The following is a 20969-nucleotide window of genomic DNA, read 5'->3' as shown; positions in this document are numbered from 1 at the left end:
AGAGAAGCAAATGGCCCCGCACCCTACACTGCATATCACTGCATATCAAACCCAAGGCCAATATTTCCCCTGGAAGTGAAAATACAACATCCAGTTAAACAGCCAGCAATTTGCCACAACTCTCAACATCTGCTGCCTAAGGCAGCCACCTCACTTCGCCTAATGGTAGGGCTGGCTCTGCACAGATTACATTTGTGTGAGCCCTAGTCAAGCAAGCACAGAAGGGCAGGGAAAAATAGCCCATGAAACTGATCAAGAGCAAATGCAATGCATAGAGCAACAGGAAACAGAAACAACAGAGTAGGGGAGCCAAACTGCAGCTGATGAACCTCAGTACAATAAGCAGAAATGCTTAGAGGAAAACCATGTGGAAGTAGTAAACTTGTTCCAGTGCCTACCACTGACAAAAGTCATTATTGGAAGACCTTTCCAGACATTTGAAAACCACAGAAACAGCGCTAATCTCTCAATACACTGACCTTGGTGGCAATATAGCCCCACATACCCCCTAAAAGAGAACAATGTGCCACCTTAACCACTTCTTTCCCCGCAGAGAGGTGGGAAGGTGTTTGTGCACTTCTGCTCGGGCGTGTATGTGTTTGACAAGAAAAGGTACTTCCAGACAAAGCTTTTATGACACCATCTCTCTGCCTCATTCACAGAATCTGAAGGTCAAGATGTCACTGTCTTCCACTCATAACACTACCATGTTTGCCCACCTCTTCTATCTTTTCTCTGGCCACAGAAATCCATCAAGGGAAAAACAATGGATCACCTGCACCTTTTGGTTGCTAGTGCCAGGGGCCCTCCAAAACAGGAGAGCACAAAGGCCTATGAAATAAAAACAAATACATTTAAAATAGCAGCAGAAATATGGCAGAGCTATGGGGTAGCACAAGTAAGGAATTTGCACATGCATCACTTTTGAACTTCCCATACCATACAAATCGTCCACACCATATAAATTATTGGATCAAACTGTCTCTTCCAGCAAGCATGGCAACATTAGGGGTTACCACCAATAAAAAATGTTTCCTGGCCCCCCACCTCTCCATGATTGGTATCTGACCATGGAGAATATGCAGTTACCCAGAAGAGTGATATTAGCTAGGGCAATTCCATCCAGACCCTGCAACAAGAGAAGAAGAACCAGGCTTTCCTTATAAAAATCAAACGGTGTATGAAAAGCTTCTGAGAAAGTAAATATTAAGGTTTAGATGCACTTCTAGACAGAATCGAATTCCTATTCCTTCACTAAAAAAGCAAAAAATCGTACAATAGCATAGTTAGGATTAAAATAATAGGAACAACAGCAAAATAAGACTTGTTAATTGTGCTGCACTTTTTGCATCTCTTCAAAGAGGGGACTTATTTTGCCCTCAAATATTTCCCTTCAAATATGCCCCAGTAAGGAAAAGAAGAAAATGATAGAAAAAAGACTGAAGGAACCAGCACAGATAAGCAGCCTGTTAAATTGGATTTCAGAGATATCTGGATGACCTCTTAAGATATTTACTCTCTCGTTCTGTGAAATCTGGTGCTTAGCCAGGAATGGATGCCAGGCAACAGCACATCTGAGAAACCCTTACCAGCCACTGCTGGCAATAAAATTGTGTGAATGGCAGCTACTAAGTGACCAATCCCTTATCTTTCTGGGTCAGAGATGTGCAACAATTCAGAGCAGTGTGGGTCTCCTGAACCCCAGAAATATGGCCTGTACCATATTTGATTTCAAACTTGATCTACAATGCTTTAAAAATATAACCTTGACATTTTCAAGTCCCTCTTTAAGACGTGCAGATATGTATCCTCATTGGTGATTATTCTGAACTCTCAGGACAAAGTAGAACACTGGAAAGGAGACAAGTCCCCCCACCCATCCCACCATGTGCCTCTCTGTTGCAAGTAGCAGCTCACTAAGGTGGTACACCCTGATCTGGCAGGTGCCCTGAATGTTTTTCTCCACAACAATTTCCCAAGTCATTGAAAACTAGGATGTCAAGGAGAAAATTTAGCTGGACTCTTTTCCCAAATATTATTTTCTATGTGTAGAGAAGGGGGAAGTTTTTCAAATAATAACTAATTGGGGAGTTAGGACCATTCAGTTACATGAGCCCACACTCTTAGGGGAGGTTCAAGCAACCTGAGAAGCCATGGTGAAATCTTACTATTGTGGGGCTTTCGCTTCATCTAGACCCAATTCTGGAGGTCCTACAGGTGGGATTAGTATTCTGAAACCACAGAGGAAATCCAGTCTGTTCTAAGATTTCCACAATTCTCTGATTATCCAGCCCCAGGATTGCCATTTCAGTGTTGTTAATATGTTTGTGAGCCGCCCCGAGGCTTCAGCAAATGGGGCGGCATAGAAGTTTCCTAAATAAATAAATAAATTTGGAAACACCATAGACTCACCTGGCAAGAGCAGTGCCAGAAGTGGCCGTTTCTACTGTTCACTCTCTACTGCCCTCAGTCCTCTAGCAACAGATGAGTCATGGCTCACCTTGTTCCCACTGACTGAACAATGTGTCTGAGGGGGGAAATCACAGTGAAATAGTTTACTTTCATTTTTAAAAAATCTCAGTGGGTGCTGAAGCAGCTGGAAAGTACCACAAACATGCAGGCACTCTTGGGAGGGGGAAGGGGGAACCCGCCTCAGACTGCAGCAGACCAATCAGGTGGAGGCTGCTGCTGTCCGTCAGCAAGAAAAGGGGAAGGACAGGGATGTCACTTGCAGATGCTGCCAGGATGCATGGCAAGGCCTGGAGGGCAGAGTGGGCAGCACAATAAGTGCGCTGCCAAAGTATCTGTGTGATCATCTGACTGGTAAATTCAGGCAAAAACCTGCATACCATGGAAACAGGGTGACGCTGTTTGCTGCATCGTGTAAACCTAGGCATACTTTTAAAAGATATGGGCCAGCCAGGAGAGCTAGTAGGCTTAAAGGAAAGAGTTTGGACTGAGTGCAAAGAGTTGGGAGTCAGTGTGAGACAATTTTTAAAAAAAGCTAGATCACAAGGCATACAAGGGACAGGAAACAAATGAAAAGCCTGCTTGAGGTTAACATGTAGCAGCTGGATAGCAGGTGGGCAGATGGTGACACAGAGCAAAAAACAAGGCTGAGAAGTGCAAGACAAATTCTGAGGGCACAAACAAGCTTCAAGTTAACTGGGGCCTAAAAGCAGTTAGAAAGGCTAAAAGCCACTCAAGATTAGCACCACTGCAGTCATAACAACTAAGTATGGCCAAGGCAGGCTAGATAGGAGAAATGCTTATTTTTACAGCCTACTCCTGGTTTCTTTACCCATGCTCAAGAATAGACTGCATGAGGTCCACATTAGCCCCATGAATTGACAGCTAGTGGTTTTTCATGGACTAGCAGAAATTCAAGTTCCATAACTGTTTTGGCCAAAATGGATACAGACCTTTAGAGAATGAAATGTTGCCCACCCCCCACCCCCAATATTGCAAATTTCACATGCATACACACACGCACGCACACATGCCATAGCCTTATCAGGGCCCCTAATACACAGATGTTTAAAGACATATATCTTCCAGTACATGAAATAACCTCTTAGACTGTGAACATTATTTCCTGGAAACTGCTACAGATAAACCCAAATAATAATCTCTATGTTTTGTCTCAAAACAGATTTGCCATATATTGCACAATAGCACAAAAAGAGCGTTTACACTTCAGCTGTCCCTTCCCCTCAAAAAATCCACCATGTACCATCAGCACTATCTGAGGGCACAAAAACATTTCTACAAGGAATTGAAATTGCCAAGTCTCATACCATTCAAAATCAAAGTGGGTCCCTTGACCATTATTAGCTAGTTTTATCTGTACTGAAATGTGGCCTCCACTGCTGTTAGATTGGTTAGTAGAACAGAAGAATCGCATCATCCAATGGCCCATATGTCTGTTATCAAGAGAGAGATATTATACTGTAGTGCTGGAAATCCTTCATCCCTCATGATTTCAAAGTAAAAATCTCACAGCTGTGAGTAATACTCATATCCATTCACGCATGCGCAGCACTGCATCTGGTGCAGGATCTGAGCCTCTACAAATAGCAAAATATATCAGGAAGAGCTCTATAATTCCATGATAACTTGGTCATCTGTATTAAGCTGCTGAATGGTAAGACATCTTTATCACACCTAAGATGCACCTGAGTCATAGAATGGTTAGGCAACTAATCTCAAGATTAATTTTCATGTTGTCTGTTCTATAGCATTTTCTCTCCTCCACAGACCCTGCCATGGACTACACTCTTGCCATTGCACAAGAGGCAGAACCCCGCCCCCCCCCCAAAAACAGCAGTTGGATTATTCATGATTAACAAGCCATGAATTATTAGTGCAGCTAAGTTAAGAATATGATAACCTGTTGTGAGTGAAGCCAACCGCCACTCTTGGCAGGTTGCCCAGTGTCAACAGTGCTGGAAATCTGAAGAAAAAGGGGACCCTGAGACAGTGGACTTGTGGGTTTTCGGAATCCAGGCAGAGGCACGGACCTTTGAAGTACTCTCAAAATTGATGCCCACATGTTAATAAAGAGAGTGGAAAGGTTTTGGAAGGAATAGGATTAAAGAAGAAAAGAAGGAAGAGCTGCCGCCTTGCCTAGTCCCTGACCCCATGACAAGGCACTGGGAGAGATGAACTGCCCAGTTAGAAGGCTTGTGCCAGTCCCTCTGGCTGGCCTTTCAACAGCAGGAGCTACCCTGAAGGAAAGGGTTTTGGAGAGAAGTCTGTAGTTGGGGTTCAACAGACATTCTTAGTATGCACAGAGACTTATCTTCCAGCTTATTAGAGAAATGTTAGAGTTACTTTGTCTTATAGATGCAAAGTGCCAATAAATATCTGCTTTGCAAAGAGATTTTCTGGTATTTTGGAGCTTAGGGCAAGAAGGGGAAGGCCAAGCTCACAACATAACCCATGGTTCAACCACAAACAACCCACAAAGAGAACCTGGTCCCACCAGCTGGGTTTGTTGTTGAACCGGATACTGGAATTGCATGTTGTTCATGGTTGGTTGTCTTGACTAGGTTCAGACATATTGTCAACCCAGTGTTCAATCCACACTCAATCCATATGCAGCCCTTGAGTATGGGTCATCAGGCTGTGTGAACCCAGACACAAAGACTTACTTAGCAAGCCCCCATAATTTGCTCCAGGGATAATGGGAGCAGCAGGGGTCACACATCACCTGTGGGCCACTTGTTGGCCATCCCTCCAGTGGGTTGTGTTGGTCAGTGATTCAGGAACCTCGGGTAACCACAGCACTGGGCAAAGCTTCCTCTCTTCAGCAATTCTATGTCTACCATCCTCCAACCTCCAGGATTTGCTGCTGTCCTTCTGCCTTTTGCTAGCTCTTCACATTCCACCCAGTTTTAACGGCAAGGACTGCCAGCACATGACACAATATTTATTGTGCTAGAGAGGATGGCTTTTTTGGGAAAAAAGAGGAACAGCAGATCTTGTAGCCACATCCTCTTTTGACACGTCCCACCCTCTCAGTTAGATTGTGATACATACCAATGAGGGAGGGGCTAGTCCTAAGTCTACCGTGATTTGTATTCACTCCTTCTTTCCCCACCTGGCTCTTCCCCTGGAATTATCCTGCCTCACCACATAGCAAATGCAATTACTAAAGAACAATTTAGCACTGTTTTTTAAAAATTGGTATATTAAAACACCCTGGCAGGTGTATTCCCACCTTCAACTCAGAATGGGTAGCAGATATGCTGTATAAGAGTAAGCTGTGTTTATTCAAATCAAGTTATGCACTGGTCTCAAGACACTACAGACAAACAAGATCTAACACATACAGCTAATAAAAGGCTGTTACGCATTCATCCTGTTATCCACAGACACATTCAGCCTGGCACCTTTCATGGCAGGCCTAGAAATTGTGTTCCCTTGCAATCCATCCACACTAGGTCAACTGCCCTAAATTCTGCATCTATAGGGCAAGTCTGGCATTGCAGCTAGAATGTAGAAATTGAGAGTAACAGTTCATAGCTCTCCTTTTCAACAAGGATTCCATGCAAATTTGTTCTTTCTGAAAAGGTGCAGGTCAAGAGTCCATAGAGATGCTATGAACAGTAACATGTAATTTCTAAATACATACTCAAAACATGCTTCCACCTGACTTCATTACTCTACACTCTTAGAAACAAAGCTAGCCTGTCTCTGGATTTGTTCTCTGTAATAAATCCAGGAGAATCTTTGTGAAATGAATGCAATATTTTAGACCTTCTATCAGATCTGGTGCCCTTCAGGTGTGTCAGACTACCCATCAGTCTCAGCAAGCATGTATGAACCCAGAGTTGGTTTGCCAAGCTGCAGAAGAAGTGGCCCAAAGTGGCCAGGCTCAACCTGCAGGGCTGAAAAAGCACCGGATAAAGAAAGGGAGCACATGAAGGAGAAGGGAAGCAGACCACCTGAAGAATGAGAAACCCTTTTTTTCCGTTGTTTGTCAGACAAATCCTAGCTAGCACAACAAATCATTGTTTAAATAAAACATGGGTTACATACCAGACACTTCTGCTTGGAGTCCATGGTTGCTCAGTGCACAGTGCATACCCAGAAGAGTGCAAATACCACTCCGTGAGAGGTCCTCTTTGAGATAATGTACGAATCTCAGGTAGTGTACTGTAGTGACACCATCTGTAGAAACAAAAGGGGATAACAGTCATGGCATCTTTCACACACTTTCAGGAAGGTTCTGTGGTGGATCTAAAATCCAAACAGACCTAAGCAGGTGAGAAAAAGGAAGAGGACTCCAAGTGTACTTTTTTTTGTAAGAGAACCTGCAACTCTTCCATCCCAGGCCTAAGTAGGGCTCATCAGCCTAACTGCTGAGAAAACAGAGCCAAGAGCCAACTAAAATTCCATGTAGGGCAGCACTTGATTAATGCTTTGGCACTTGATATATCTAGGAGACATGCCCAGCTTCGTCTCTGTGCAAGAAGCCCAGATTTCATCAGGTGCTGCAAAGATGACAGGCTCAAATACCAGCCAAGAGATGTGCAACAGAACTGGCTGCCACTAATGGCCATTTGTCTTGATATTTTTATCACTAATCAGGGGCCTGCCCAGATAGTTTCTAATGGAATCTAGAGTAGCAGCTCTTCCCTTTTCTGAAAAACCCTTCATATCCCCTAAGGTTCTAAAGAAAGGTGCCAGATCATCAGCAAGTTCTATTTAGCACATCTAGGATTAATAGAGTCTAGCTGGCAAGTTGCTTCTCCCAACTTACAATTTTTGACCTGTGGGTCAAATTCCAATCATAGCCTATGCTTCTAATACAGATTTACTAGAAGTCAGACTCTGACTTGGCCTTTTGCCAGGCATGAAAGTCAGGATTAGGACCTAATCAGTCTACAAGAAGAATGGAACATTTTAAAGTAACCAGACAGATCTGTATTTCCATAACCAAGGCAGGCTCGAATTTAGCTACATACTCTGCATAGCTACAACCCAAATAGATATATCCTTTTTACTTATAAATATATTAAGCCTGCACTGGGTAGGAGCTAACCAGCCAACAATAAGAAATGAACAATATAAAAATAACCTCTCGTCACTAATGCATACCATTAAAATTTGTAATGTTTGTGAGAAGAAACAACAGGTTGATGGGGGGGGGGGACAGAGAGGGTCCACTTGGGGATGTACAATCAAAATAACATTTACAATTTATTCTGACATAAAGGAAAAACATGGAGCATGTAGGTAACCCCCGAAGGGACTGCCCAGATTGAGTCTGTACAAGATGCTTTTATAACTTATGTAAACATACACAATTTGAGGGGGAGTGGGGGGGATCAGGTGCAGGATCAGATCACCATAGACACATGAGAGTAAAATAGAGTTGAATGGATTAAGACACCATCTAAAAACATAAAAAGAAGCTCCAAGACAGACAAGCAGCGTGTTCCAAAGGAAGGCCTTTCCAGACAGGCATATTAGCATATCTAAGATGTACCCAGCAAGCAAGACTTACAACATGGATTCCTGGTCAGATTAGAAATCCTACCATAAGTCTAAAGCTGTTCTTATAGTGTCAGGCTTTTAGCAGCCATATTACGGCAGAGCTTTCACTCATTTTGTCCTGACATGCGTAACATCCTCAAGCAGGAAACCTAATGCTATCAATATCATGGTCACTGGCCGGAAAAAGCCACAGTCTGAAGAACCAAAACAGAGTATGGCAATGTTATGCATTATTCATAGTTTCAAGTTCTGATTTACTTTTCATACGAAGATAAACTGGGCAGAGTCTAGAGATTTCTGGCCATGATTTATAGTATTCAGGGTACAAGGTACACACATCACTCACAGGAGAAAATGATGCACAAAACAATGTGATAAATTATACATAATAGATTTGTGGAAACTGCCACTTTAAAGGTCAAAAATTTAGTTGTTCATAATGCAAGTATTACTATTATTATTGGTTGGGGGGGTTCAATTTTATTTATTTATTTGATTTATATCCTACCTTTTTCTTTTTTAAAGAACTCAGAGTGGCTTACATCATCCTTCTGCTGCTCTCAATGTTATCCCCAGAACAACAGCCCTGTGTGGGAGATTGGGCTGAGTGTCTGTGATTAGCCCAAAGTCGCCCAGTTGGCTCCATGGCTAAGTGCAGACTAGAAGTGTTCAGGTCACCCGAGCCCCAGTCCCACGCTCTTAACCACAAACACCACACTGACTCTCAGTTTAACCCCCTGTGCTATTGAACATCTACCTGAAACTGCCGAGGAAAGTTATCCAAAGGTATAGGCTGAGGTACCATCAGTATGCAGATAGCATTCAGCTCTACCTCCCTTTTTCATCAAAGCCAGGCAATGGCCACTCTGAATCATTGTCTGAACATAGTAATAGATTGGATGAGGGCCAACAAACTGGGACTCAATCCAGATGAGGCAAAGATGCTGTTACTGGGTGGTTCATCTGTCCAGCTAGGTGATATTCAACCTGCTCTGGATGGGGTTGCGCTACCCCTAAAGGGGAAGGTTCATAGTTTGGGGTTGCTCCTGGATCCAGAGCTTTCACTTGAGGCACAGAGCACCTTTTATCAGCTGAAGCTTGATATACTAACTATGACCCTATCTGGACATGGAAAGCCTAGCTACCATAATCCATATTCTGGTAATCTCTCATTTGCATTACTGCAAAGAGCTGCATGTGGGGCTGTCTTTGAAAATGGTCCTGTGACTGCAACTGATCAAAAACAGGGCAGCAAGACTTAATGGGGATTGGCTCATGTGCTCTTTCAGCTGCACTGGTGCAAGTTGAAGTCTGGGCCCAATTCAAAGTGCTAGTAGTAACATTCAAAGCCCTCAATGGCCTGGGGCCAGATTATATGAAGGAATGCCCCATCCCCTATGTGCCTACCCAGACCTTGAGATCATGTTTGGGGGTCCTTCTCCAGGAGCTGCCTCCAAAGGAAGGAAGGTGGGTTGCTACCAGAAGCGTCTTTTCAGTTGTGGCACCCCAGCTATGGAATGAGCTTCCCAAAAGGTGTGTCTGGTGCCTATTCCATATTCCTTTTGGTGCCAGGTGAAAACCTTTTTATTTTCCTAGTATTTTAGGGTTTAGATATATGCCTTCAATCTGGCACATCTTCAGAATTTACCTTCAGTTTAAATGGTGCCCTCGTGGATGAAAGCACATGGCAGAAAGGATTCTCCCTAGTTTAGCTTTATCTGTCAGTGCAGTTAGGACCAGATGATCAGCAAGCAATCATGTACAACAGCCAATGAAGGCAGCCACTTGATGAAAAAAGACATTTAATTTTTTAGCACAAGCCTTGCTAAAAGAAATTGATGCTCTGCAATAATTCCAAGATACCTGTAGCAGAATAGAAAGGATTGTTTTTAAAAAAAGATTAGAACAAACCAAGGATCCTCCCTGAACCAGCAAAAAGAACACTTTACTGAAAATTCACAGTGAGGAAATGCTTTTATTAGAATGAACCAGTATATTACAAAATAAGGTGTGAGCTTTCAAGTTCTCCAAAAATCTTCATCAAACTAGAAGTTACGAAAAAGCAGGGCATGTGGGGGTGGGGGAAGAAATGTCTTAAAATCTGGCCAGATGTTGTATCCATGAGGTCTGCAGTTTCGATAGACCCTGTCTTAAAATGAAGACTTGAAGTCTGAAAGGATTAGGCAATAATAGGTGTTGCAAGTATAACATTACACTTCGGAATGCATTTTGGGAGAAAGTTCCCAAGTGTTTCACCTGAACAAGAGGAAGATTAAAGTTATAGTCAGCCTTTGTGTTTTCAGAAGTGGAGACCAATTGCTCTTCTATCCTAAAATACTTTGCTAAGTGTAACCTGATACCTGCAACACTTACCACTGACTAATTCAATTAGACTGCAAATCTCTATTTTGAGACCTGGTCTATCTAAACTGCAAACCTCATCATAGTTGCGGAATTTTGGTAAGTCTTTATAAAGCTATTGCCTAACTGTGGATGGTGAGGTTTTTTTTTTTTGTTTCATGAACTAGCACAGCTGTGTCTTATTTTCTTAGTTTTAAAAACACTGTGTAAAAAAAAGGTTGCAAACGTCTGCAGCAAAACCAAAATATGATGGCAATTCAGCACAGTCTGAGGTGTTAACAGAGGTGGCTCAGTTCTGCACTGCTTGACCCAGTTCTGTTCAAGAAATACAAGAGGCAAGACAGCTGTGCAGGACTGGTACATGATTTGCCCTACAGTGAAACATTCTGTCTCCAACAGCAAACTTAAATGTCATTTTGAAAGCAAGACATGCCTTCTAAACAATCCCCCAATGACGAACACTTCACTTTCAACACACAAAGCAAAAAATAAGCAGCTCCAGCGTCTGTTCCCCCCAATTTTTCAGAAAACCAGCTTTTAGGCAAAGGTCTCTTTTACATGGTTTTAAAACTACCCACTAGCCACCAGTAAATCCCCCCCATAGTCGAATTATGCTTCTGAGAGCAGAGTGACAGCAGTGACAACCCTGTCACTCAAAGCTGAAACAAGAGGGCAAAGACCCTCTCTTGGAACCCTCCTCAGAGAGTGATGTATCACTCACACAACAGTGAAAATGGATAGCAAAATCAATGAATCCTAAAGATATGCAAATTTGCATATTACATATTGCTGGGGTACTGTTGCAGCTCAGTAGTAGAACTTCTACTCTGGATACAGAAGGTTCAGTGTCCAAATCCTAGTTCCTCCAGGCAGAGCTGGGAAAAACTCCAGTCTGAAACCCTCAAGAGCTTCTGCTAGTCAGTGTCTGGTAGCATTCTAAGCCTCCACAGTCAGTCCTATTATAGCTCCCTCAGTTTTCCTATGTCCACATATTTGTAATTAATATTGTGCTTGATCCTATGCACTCCACATCTGTGATAACCTAACTGCTAGATGAAGGCAACTTGATTGGGGGGCAGACTATTCATAACCCATCTATTTGCATGTCAAAAATACCCTTCTGGCCCCCAAACCACTGTCTAGGGAGCAGAATATCCACTGAGAGTACAAAAGTTGGTCATCCTGGCACTACATAATTCTGGAACTTTTAACAACTGAACATAGCATAAGCTGAGAGTCAGGCGACAAAGAGAATTGTCACACTGAACAAGTGATAGAGAAATGGACAAAGGCAGTAGGGGAGAAGCAAGATGGAAGATAGCTGACAGCTGGCTCGAGACCAATATGCCACAATATTCCACATACATGATACCCACTGTTTACTTTACGTTCAGACGGCACTGTTCAGTAAGCAGGCAGGTTTTCTGAATAGTTTGTCACAAGCATAGACTATGGTTCAGCATGTCACAATTCAATCCCTATCAGGAGGGTGTGTAATTTCTTGCATGCATGCCTCACTATTCATTAAAAATTTCAACATATTGCTTTCAACAGAAAGTCTGATTAAGTATTGCTTAGTTTAAAATAAATTTAATTGCCATCTGTAGAAGAGATCTATCACCTCAGAAATACTGGTTTCTAGAGCAGCTGCAAGAAGATTTTTGACAGAATCATGTTCTTGCTACACAATTAAAATGAAGACATGAAAAAATATGGTACAGAAAGAAGTAGTGTGCAAAAGAGGCCAACTTTTCTTTTACATTTCTTCTCATCTAAGAAAGCAATCCTATGGTCTCACAACATTGTTTGGGAGACCCTAGGATTACACATAGGCTCAGCTCCAAGATCCTGTGCTCTCCGAGCTGGAACTCCAAAGGCTGAGCCTCTACTCCTCCCTCCTTGAACCTGGCATGGCAAGAGCTTGTGCTGGCTGCCACCTCAAGATCACAACCAGGGGTGGGGAAGGGAGCAGACTGGGAGCATGGGATTATATTATGCTCTTCTGCAGGACAGCTAGATAAAACATATATATAAGATACAGCAGTGCCAAGTTGGGAGGATCTAAATGCATCCTAAAACTCAATATTTATTTCAGATTTGTACAGGTTAAATTCTACAGAGGATACACATAACACATTAATAAGAGCATGTGAGAATGGAAATATAGAGAAAACACACACACCACACATGCACACACTTGCATCAATTACCAGTTGTTTGCACAAACCAGCAGAACTTAACAACCAGGGAACTTAACAACCAGAGGGGAAAATGGAAATTTTATAACTATTTATAGCCTGATCCTGAATATTCTGACACTACATAAAACCCAATGCATCTCCTATTGCACACACTGAGAGGAGCTATGGATCTGAGAAGTATTTGCACACACAAAAATTCATACAGATCTAAGGGTGTTGATTTAACCAAGGCAGGTACAATAATCTCACAAATTGATAGAACTGGTGCATTAAGTGCATCAGTTCAAGCAAGTTCAACACCTACTAAGGAATAAACAATTATACATCTACTAATGACCATTTCAGGATGTGGATGCATGTGTGTATATCAATAAATTGAATCAATACCTGTACTGCAGAACACAGTTGTGCCAATGATGCATGGTGTTCAGTAAGCATGTGGACAGCATTTTCACACTCAAATGCTGTTTGGGCAGTGGGTAACTGAAGGCACAATATTGCTAAAGCCTGCAATCCATTATTCTTGCAAAACTATTTATCAATGCTGCTCAAAACTATTTATCAATGCTGCTTGAAAGGCAAAAGAATATGCTGACTTTCTAGAGAAAGTAATTCATAGTCATATTTCAGTAAGATCCCTTGACAACTCTTGGTTAACAGGAAGATCTATTGTACAACTATTCAGAGAACTTCCAGCCATCTTGAGTAGCCTCCCCCCCCAAACGTTTCAGACTACAACTTCAAATATTCCTGACCAGTACTTATTTTCTTGTGCTCATGGAAATTTGAATTCAAAACATCTGGAGGACATCAGGTTGGGGAAGTTTCAGGCCTTTTGTTCAGAACCCTGGTTCACAAGTAACAATAACCCAGCATATAGCTGAGTATGTTGTCAATGAATCATTGGTTATCATGTCTGAACTCTTATGTTATGCACGAAGTTGTGCCCAACCCATTGCGACCCTATAGACCACATTCCTCCAGGCCTTCCTGTCCTCCATCATCCCCAGGAGTCCACTTAAGCTCATACCAACTGCTTCAGTAACTCCATCTAGCCACCTCATCCTCTGCTGTCCCCTTCTTCTTTTGCCATCTATTGTTCCCAGCATTAGGCTCTTCTCCAGTGAGTCCTTCCTTCTCAATAGGTGGCCAAAGTATTTGAGTTTCACCTTCAGTATCTGGCCTTCTAAAGAGCAGTCAGGGTTGACTCTGAACTCTACTATGGTTTAAATACTGGTTGTTAACCATAAGCAACTCAGGAAAAGTACCCATGGCTTGTTGTTGGGATGTTTATTGCTTGATCTGGTTCACATAAAACCACTGTTGGGTTGTCAGGGATGCGTGGGTGCCTGTAGCACATCCACTTCATCCAGTTTACAGAATACCCCATGGTCAATCACTTGTAAACTGTGCAGTATAACCTGCAAACCCAAAATGCTGAGCTGCTTGGAAACAATGGTTTCCAAGTTCAGATGTCACAAAACAGCCCAGGAACAGGGAGATCACCACTTATTAATTGAAAACAGAAATGGCTCACATGCTATGCTCATCATTGCAATTTCTGGATTAAACAATTCAGGGATTGCTGCCACGACATATGAATCAAGTAAGAAAAACTAATCAATCCAATTAAACAATGCACTAACTGCAGCTTTCAAAAGGTGAATACTATGAACAGTGTGAAGGAGCAGTAAGTTTAATAATTGTTACATATTGGTATTAAATACTGCACAGCTAATTTAGGTAACATTGAAGGAATTTTTTTTCAAATGAGTTTTCTGCATTATTTAGTGAAAAGAAGGTTGACTAAACACAAGAACAGTAAGAAGAACCATAGTGAATCTGACCCAGGGACCATGAAGTCTAGCATTCTGCCCACAGTGGCAAACCAGCTGCCCATGGGAAATCTGGAAGCAGGACATGAGTGCAACAGCACCCTCAAAGAGGGCACAGTGGCAAGCTGACTAGAAAAGCTAAAAGTGCCAGACCCGTCCACTAAAGTCCTGTGGGTGACAACACAAAGCTCCAAAACTTATTCAATACTAGGAATATGCTATCAACCCCCCAAAATACTCAGGGTGATCTTGAAATGGAAGTTGAAATCAGGAAGGTCTCCAAGCAAGAAAATATGCTCAGATTTAAGGAAACAGTCCAATATTTTGATAATCAACAGGCTTGTCCTTCCATTTGTTAGAAAACTTTTACAAACAGCAGAGTGCACAAAGCAAGTGCACACTTGCATCATAGTGCGTATATCTTACTGTAAAAATACCAACCAACCGTGGGAGACAGCATTTCAGAATGAGGGTTGTACGTTGCAGATGTTAAAATTATCTCCGGAACTCGCTAGAATAAGGCGGTAATGCGTAAATACGGCCATTTGGGTGACTGTCTCCTCTGAGTCCTAATCAAAGTTCTCCGCCTTGCTCTTAATAATACTGCGATGTAACAGATTGGCCAGAATGCGGAACCTAGAGACTCTCGAAGCCATGCCAGGCATTTACCGGGAAGAAAGGTGCACGCAGTGGGCGCAAGGATCAGCTAGGGTGCTAACTCAGTGCCGTCTGACTACAATGACACTGTGCAGACAGACGAGCAACGCCTTGTCAGCAATGATGCCTCAGCGAGGAAGGCAGAGGGAGGCGCGTGAACTGCAGGATTTGCAAGCGGCTGCAGTGACAAGAGACGGTGTAGTGCTGAAACTTCCCAGGGCAAGGCGCGTGCTACATCCACGGGGTCTCGCCGCCTCTGCCAGGCGTCCCACTGGCAGGGAAAAACACAACCCTAAAGCTCCGGCCTCCTGCTTGCACATTCTGCAAAGAAGAAACGCTTCTAAAAGAGAGGCAAAGCGCTGGCCCAACTGAAAACAATGTTTTGCAATGCCTCCTTATTTTCATGTCTCATTAACTCCCCCCCCCTCCCTCGCGAGCGTGGGGATACTAAAAAACTAGGGTCAATCCGGGTACGGTAGGGAACCTATTTCAAAGAACTAGGCAAAACTCGATGCAGTGGGTTAACAGAACCCTTCTCTTTCCTACCCTTCCTATAGCAGCCCGGTGGGTTACTTACCAGACTTATCTTGCTGCCTCCTTCCTTTAGTTTCTGGGGTACGAACCGGTCGTAGGGCCTTTCCCCGCCAATTCGAGGACGCTCTGAGCTAACCGTTCGCTCTTATCTCCCCAAACACCTTTAGAGCCGCCATCCTTGTTACTGGCAAATAACCCGTTTTACTCTAGAGTACTATACGTCTGACTTCAGGCACAATTAAATGAGCGTGGCTTCGATTGGCTACATTGACTTAGATTTTCAGGGCTTTCGTTGTGGTAGGTTAGAGCCATTAAAGAGTGACGCTGTACTTCCGCCCTTCCAATCTCTCTCTACCCCTTGCAGATCGCAAACGCTCTAGCCTCCAGCGGCCTTTTGAGGGACTGAAACAGGAGTTGTTTGTTGATCATTGAAGCCAGCAATTTCCTTAGGGTACATCTCACATGGTTTAGCATAACCTCCAGCGGGCTGTCTCTCCGCTACTGAAATCGTTGCAAAAACTTTGCCTGTTACAAATTACATATTTTTCGCGCACAATTTCTCCAACCAGTTTGACATTCCATTATTATTTGTATTTGGTTTTGGTATCTATATACAGGAAATTATGTACCGGAAAATAAGTATTAGCATTATTATTAGTTCCCCATAATCAAACTGTAACTGTGTTGACTGTTTAGTTAATAATTAGGGAACAGAATTGTGGGGCATTTTATTTGGTCAGCACTGACTGATTCCTCCCCAAATTTAATGTGCTTATTGGCAAGTACAGAGGATGTTTGAAAATGCAGCAACTTAGGGCATTGTTTTACAGTTCCTTTCTTCTTCTTCTCTGATCAATAGCTCAGGGAAGTAACTGATACACTCTGTCACTGATTTGGAAGAACATAAAATGCTGATGGTGAAGTATCTTGAGGTCGTGTAGCGACCCACTGCAACATTTACAGCACCATCCTACTCATATTTCTTCAGGAATAAATCCCTCTGAATCAGTGTGATGACTTATAGATATTGTACATAGGACTGTATATCTTTAAACCTCTTAGAAATTATCCCATGAATTCCAGATTATAGTATTGCACTTTAAAACAGAATATATGTTCTACATTATAATGACAATCAAGAGATAAGTGCAAAGCACCATTAGTTACATACAGGGCAAATAATATTTTGGAGCATATAAATCAGAACAGCTTTATCCAGGAATGGGAAAATGTATGGTCCTAAGTGGAGCACATTGGAGCTCCTACAGCTCCTATCACTGGGTATGCTGACTAGGGTTGATTGGAGTTGCAGTCCAGCATCTGAGGTCCACATTCCCCAATCTGGCTGAAGCAAATGTATCATGTCACCCAGGAAGATAGATCCCCTGGACCTGCTACCAGTCCAACTTTCTGAAGAGACATTCGTTCCCTGCCTCCAGTATGAAAATCAATTAAACTGGCACAGACCATATTATACATTGTGTGTGTGCGTGGGAGGGGGGAATATTTTAACCATACTCATTTTGTCTTTGCCCCATTTGCCTTCACACCACCCTTCACTAAAATGAGGCCCCTTAGAACATCTCTGAACTTCACTTGAAAGGCTTCCTCATCCCTGCCTGAGCTGTGAGCCACTGCAGGTTCTTGCTTGCCTTGTGCAGTGCTGGTTTCTCTTGCTGTGTATCCTGACCTCTCCTTTCCCCCACTTGGCAAAAGTGTCTCCCTGCTACCCTTGTCTAATGGAAGGCAATATATGGTCTTTGCAGGACCGCTATTAGGGGAGCTGCATGCCCTCTTCTTTTTCCCTTTGAGTGATGTGCTCAAAAAAGGTGCTTGTGAGCTGTGTGTGGCATAAATAGCCTCTACTCCCACCATGTCAGCAATGCCTGGCAACTCACAGAAGTGGGGGTGGGGCGGTGGGGGGGGTGTCGCGGCTTGTTGCACAGGAGATCCTGGAAAAGGGTCTTGTAACAAGTTGCGTGTGGAGTGCTGCAGGGAGGTGTCCTGGGAATGTGTCCCCATCAGCATGAGTATACTGGCTCCCTCCAGGAGTAGGTAGTTTGTGGGTGTTGTCACCACAGTGACCTCTTCTCAGTCATGTTTCTGTGGATGCTGTGAGTGTTTCTGCTTGGTTTTGTCTTTTTCTGAGTTGCCTGTTCTGCCCTTCCTGGATCTTGTGGCTATTTCACCAGCATGTCAGAGGCTGCTCCCCATCCTATCCAGCAGCATAATTTCCATGTAATATCATTTGGTAATTTTTCTTCCAACTCGGAAATGGCTATCTGTGGTTGTACACTATAGCGCCAGTATAATTCCCCCCTGCCACACACACACCATTTTTATAGAAATCATTCTTTCTTACAATGATGATGCAAGAAATTTACCATTATTACATTCCTCTCCCAGGCTTCATTTTAAGGCTGGAGAAATGATATGTCTCTAACTCCAGGCCTTGATTGATGTTGGTCTCCCCACATGGCCCATTACAAGAAAGAGTCAGAAAAACAATGCCAGTTGATTTTTATCTTTTTAAGATCTGGAATCACAACATATTAGGGAACATGTTCCGGCTGTTCTGTCTTGAGTTTTGTACCAACAGTTTACTACGCAGGCATCAGAAACACATAAGAACTGTGTTAGATCAGACCAAGCGTCCATCTAGTGCAGTGTTGTTCACACAGCTGCCTATCAGCTGCCTACAGGAAACCCATAAGCAGGACATGAGCGCAACAGCAGCCCTCCCCCAGTGTGCTGTAACTGATGGGTCCGATTCAGATGATGCTAACTTGCAAAAATGTTAATATGTTGAAACCACAAAACAGATGCTTCTATGTCTCCAGATGTTGTTGGACTATATTTCTTATCATTGCTGACTATTGACCATACTGATTCGGGTTGACTGGAACTTAAATCCATCATCTGGAGGGCCATATCTTTCCCCACTCCTGTTATACATGGGCAGGTTTACCTGGGAGTAAGGTCTACTGAATTCAGAATAAGTTATTTCTGAGCTAAAATAGATAACATTTGACTGTTATCATAGAATAATAAGAGTTGGAAGGGGCCATGAAGGCCATCGGGTCTAGTCCCCTGCTGCTGCAGGACACCAATTTACACCATCCCACTCCAATGGCATATGTATATCCATATTAGTGCCCTCTTTCTCCCTATCTGTCTACAAGCCAGATGCATTTGTTTCACTACAGGAATATTGTTATGTGCTAAATGTGATCTATGAGAAAAACTCTCCCCAGTTCATTGATTGGAACATGAAAGATAATATTGAATGCAATAGATTGATGTGCTCCAAATATATTCAACTCCCATTACCCCAGCCAGCACTGGCCATTGGCCATTGGTATAAGGTTGGATCAGTCTGGAATCAGAATATACCTTTCTTGCATTTCAAAATGATCTTTTATAAACTTGCTGTGTTGGTGTTGGTAAAACATCATTTACGAATGCAGCAAAGGTGTATGTCCTGTTGCTTCAATAACTATCTCATTGTTATTTTACTTATGTTTGCCTAATTATCAGCATGTGAGATCCTTAGATGATGTTCCCATAAATATTGATATTCAATTCATATTCAATGGAAGACAAACATGTTTCCAAAGGCACCTATATCTTAAGTATATGCAATACTTAAGCTGTTTTCTACCTGCTGCAAGGCTACAATACGATTATAACTTTCATGTCAAATAGGTATCCTTACAGACAGGCCTTTTTTTTAACTTTTATATGCCAGCCCTTTTGTATAGCATCTCAGGATGGCTTACAGGACACTTCCAGGCAGACAATGCCTATGCTACCAGTCAGAAGATGCTGTGGAGCTGTTCCATCTTTCTGTCCTTAACTCAGGAGGACAGAACTTCAGGACAACCCAATCCAGCCTGTGTCGCCCCTCTGGGTTCCTCCAAGGGGAGGGGTTTAGTTCTACGGCCTGCCTGCCAGAGGACTCCTCTACTGGTGAGCATTCCTGCTGCTATCTCAGATCCCAGGTGTGTTCTCCCCACCACAAGGAAGTCAGACCCAAGCCTGACATCCTCACTGCTATTAATTAAGTACACACCAGTCCCGGTAATTTTAAAATGTAACCGGATCCTTGTATCTCCCCCCACACACACACTTTTTTTTTTTTTTGCTATGTCCACTATATTTCTAGGATAACCTTCTGTCCTACTTTAGAGAGGTCAGTGTTCTCTGTTTGAAGGGCTGTCCAGTCCAACTGAAGTTTCAAGAAAAAGAACCATAAGCTGGGAAAACAGTGAGGAACCCGAAACTGCCCAGCTACAGTTGTTAGCACCTGGGCAGTAACCAGAGCAGGCACACTGATCTCTTGATCACAGTACATGTGAAACAGTATATACAACATTGCAAATGTTATACAAATCTGTGCTCTCTTTGGTTCACTTTTTTGTCATGCTTTTCCTTTTCTTTTGAGAACACGTGAGTGGCCACCCTATTTATTTGTCTTGCCTGGTGTGCTCAAGTCACAAATTTCTTCCTATATGTTCTCTGTAATTCAAACATGAAAGCTTTTGCATTAAAAAGAGTTTTGGGGACCATATGAATGAGGATAGTGAAAAGTAAGGAAGGATTATGGGATTTGTGGAACAAAAGCAGGCGTCATAGATGTAGGAAGAGAACATTGGTGAGAAACATGACATGTGTGGTGTAAGAACGCTAACTTGGCCACCAGAAGCCATTACCACAGCATCTGTGGAATGCAATTCAAAAGTGCTTGGCTTTATGTTTTGATCTGTTTTAAGAGATAAGAATGCCTTATCTTAAATGACCGGTGCAAAGAAATAGAAGAAAACAATAGAATAGGGAGGACCAGAGATCTCTTCAAGAAAATTGGAGATATGAAGGGAACGTTTCATGCAAAGATGGGCATGATAAAGAACCAAAATGGCAGGGACCTAACAGAGGCAGAAGAGATTAAGAAGAGGTGGCAAGATCTGTGTAAACGATACAAGAAAGAGCTTAACATCCCTGATAACCACAATGGGGTGGTCACTGACCTTGAGCCAGACATCCTGGAATGTGAAGTCAAATGGGCCTTAGGAAGTCTGAGCAAAAACAAAGCTAGTGGAGCTGAGCTATTCAAAATCTTAAAAGATGTTGCAGTAAAAGTGCTACACTCAATATGCCAGCAAATTTGGAAAACTCAACAGTGGCCACAGGATTGGAAAAGGTCAGTTTACATTCCCATCCCAAAGAAGGGCAATGCCAAAGAATGTTCAAACTACCACACCATTGCACTCATTTCCCATGCTAGCAAAGTTATGCTCAAAATCCTACAAGCTAGGCTCCAGCAGTATGTGGACCAAGAACTACCAGAAGTACAGGCATGGTTTTGAAGAGGCAGAGG

The 20969-nt window shown here is 42.8% G+C and overlaps 1 protein-coding gene across 5 annotated transcripts in view; it reads right to left on the bottom strand.

Moving 5' to 3' along the window:
• Window positions 1–15772, bottom strand: part of TMEM94 (transmembrane protein 94) — an 81268-nt gene extending 65496 nt beyond the window's left edge. For 4 of the 5 annotated variants that reach the window (XR_006416990.1, XM_044453952.1, XM_044453953.1 and 1 more), the window contains exons 1-2: window positions 15636–15772; window positions 6544–6675 (exon numbers count right to left, since the gene is read on the bottom strand). Coding sequence is in view for 3 of the 5 variants with exons in the window: in XM_044453952.1 (XP_044309887.1) it covers window positions 6544–6567 (24 nt within the window). In the remaining 2 variants the exon portion in view is untranslated. Of the gene's footprint in view, window positions 1–2412; window positions 2433–6543; window positions 6676–15635 lie in introns of those variants that run through there. The other variant, XM_044453955.1, reaches the window with a different exon arrangement.
• Between the last annotated feature and the right edge of the window lie 5197 nt (window positions 15773–20969).

The sequence above is a fragment of the Varanus komodoensis genome, unplaced genomic scaffold, assembly GCF_004798865.1.
Source record: "Varanus komodoensis strain SLA01 unplaced genomic scaffold, ASM479886v1 scaffold7_1, whole genome shotgun sequence".
Taxonomy (NCBI): domain Eukaryota; kingdom Metazoa; phylum Chordata; class Lepidosauria; order Squamata; family Varanidae; genus Varanus; species Varanus komodoensis.
This window is presented reverse-complemented; position numbering and strand designations above follow the sequence as displayed.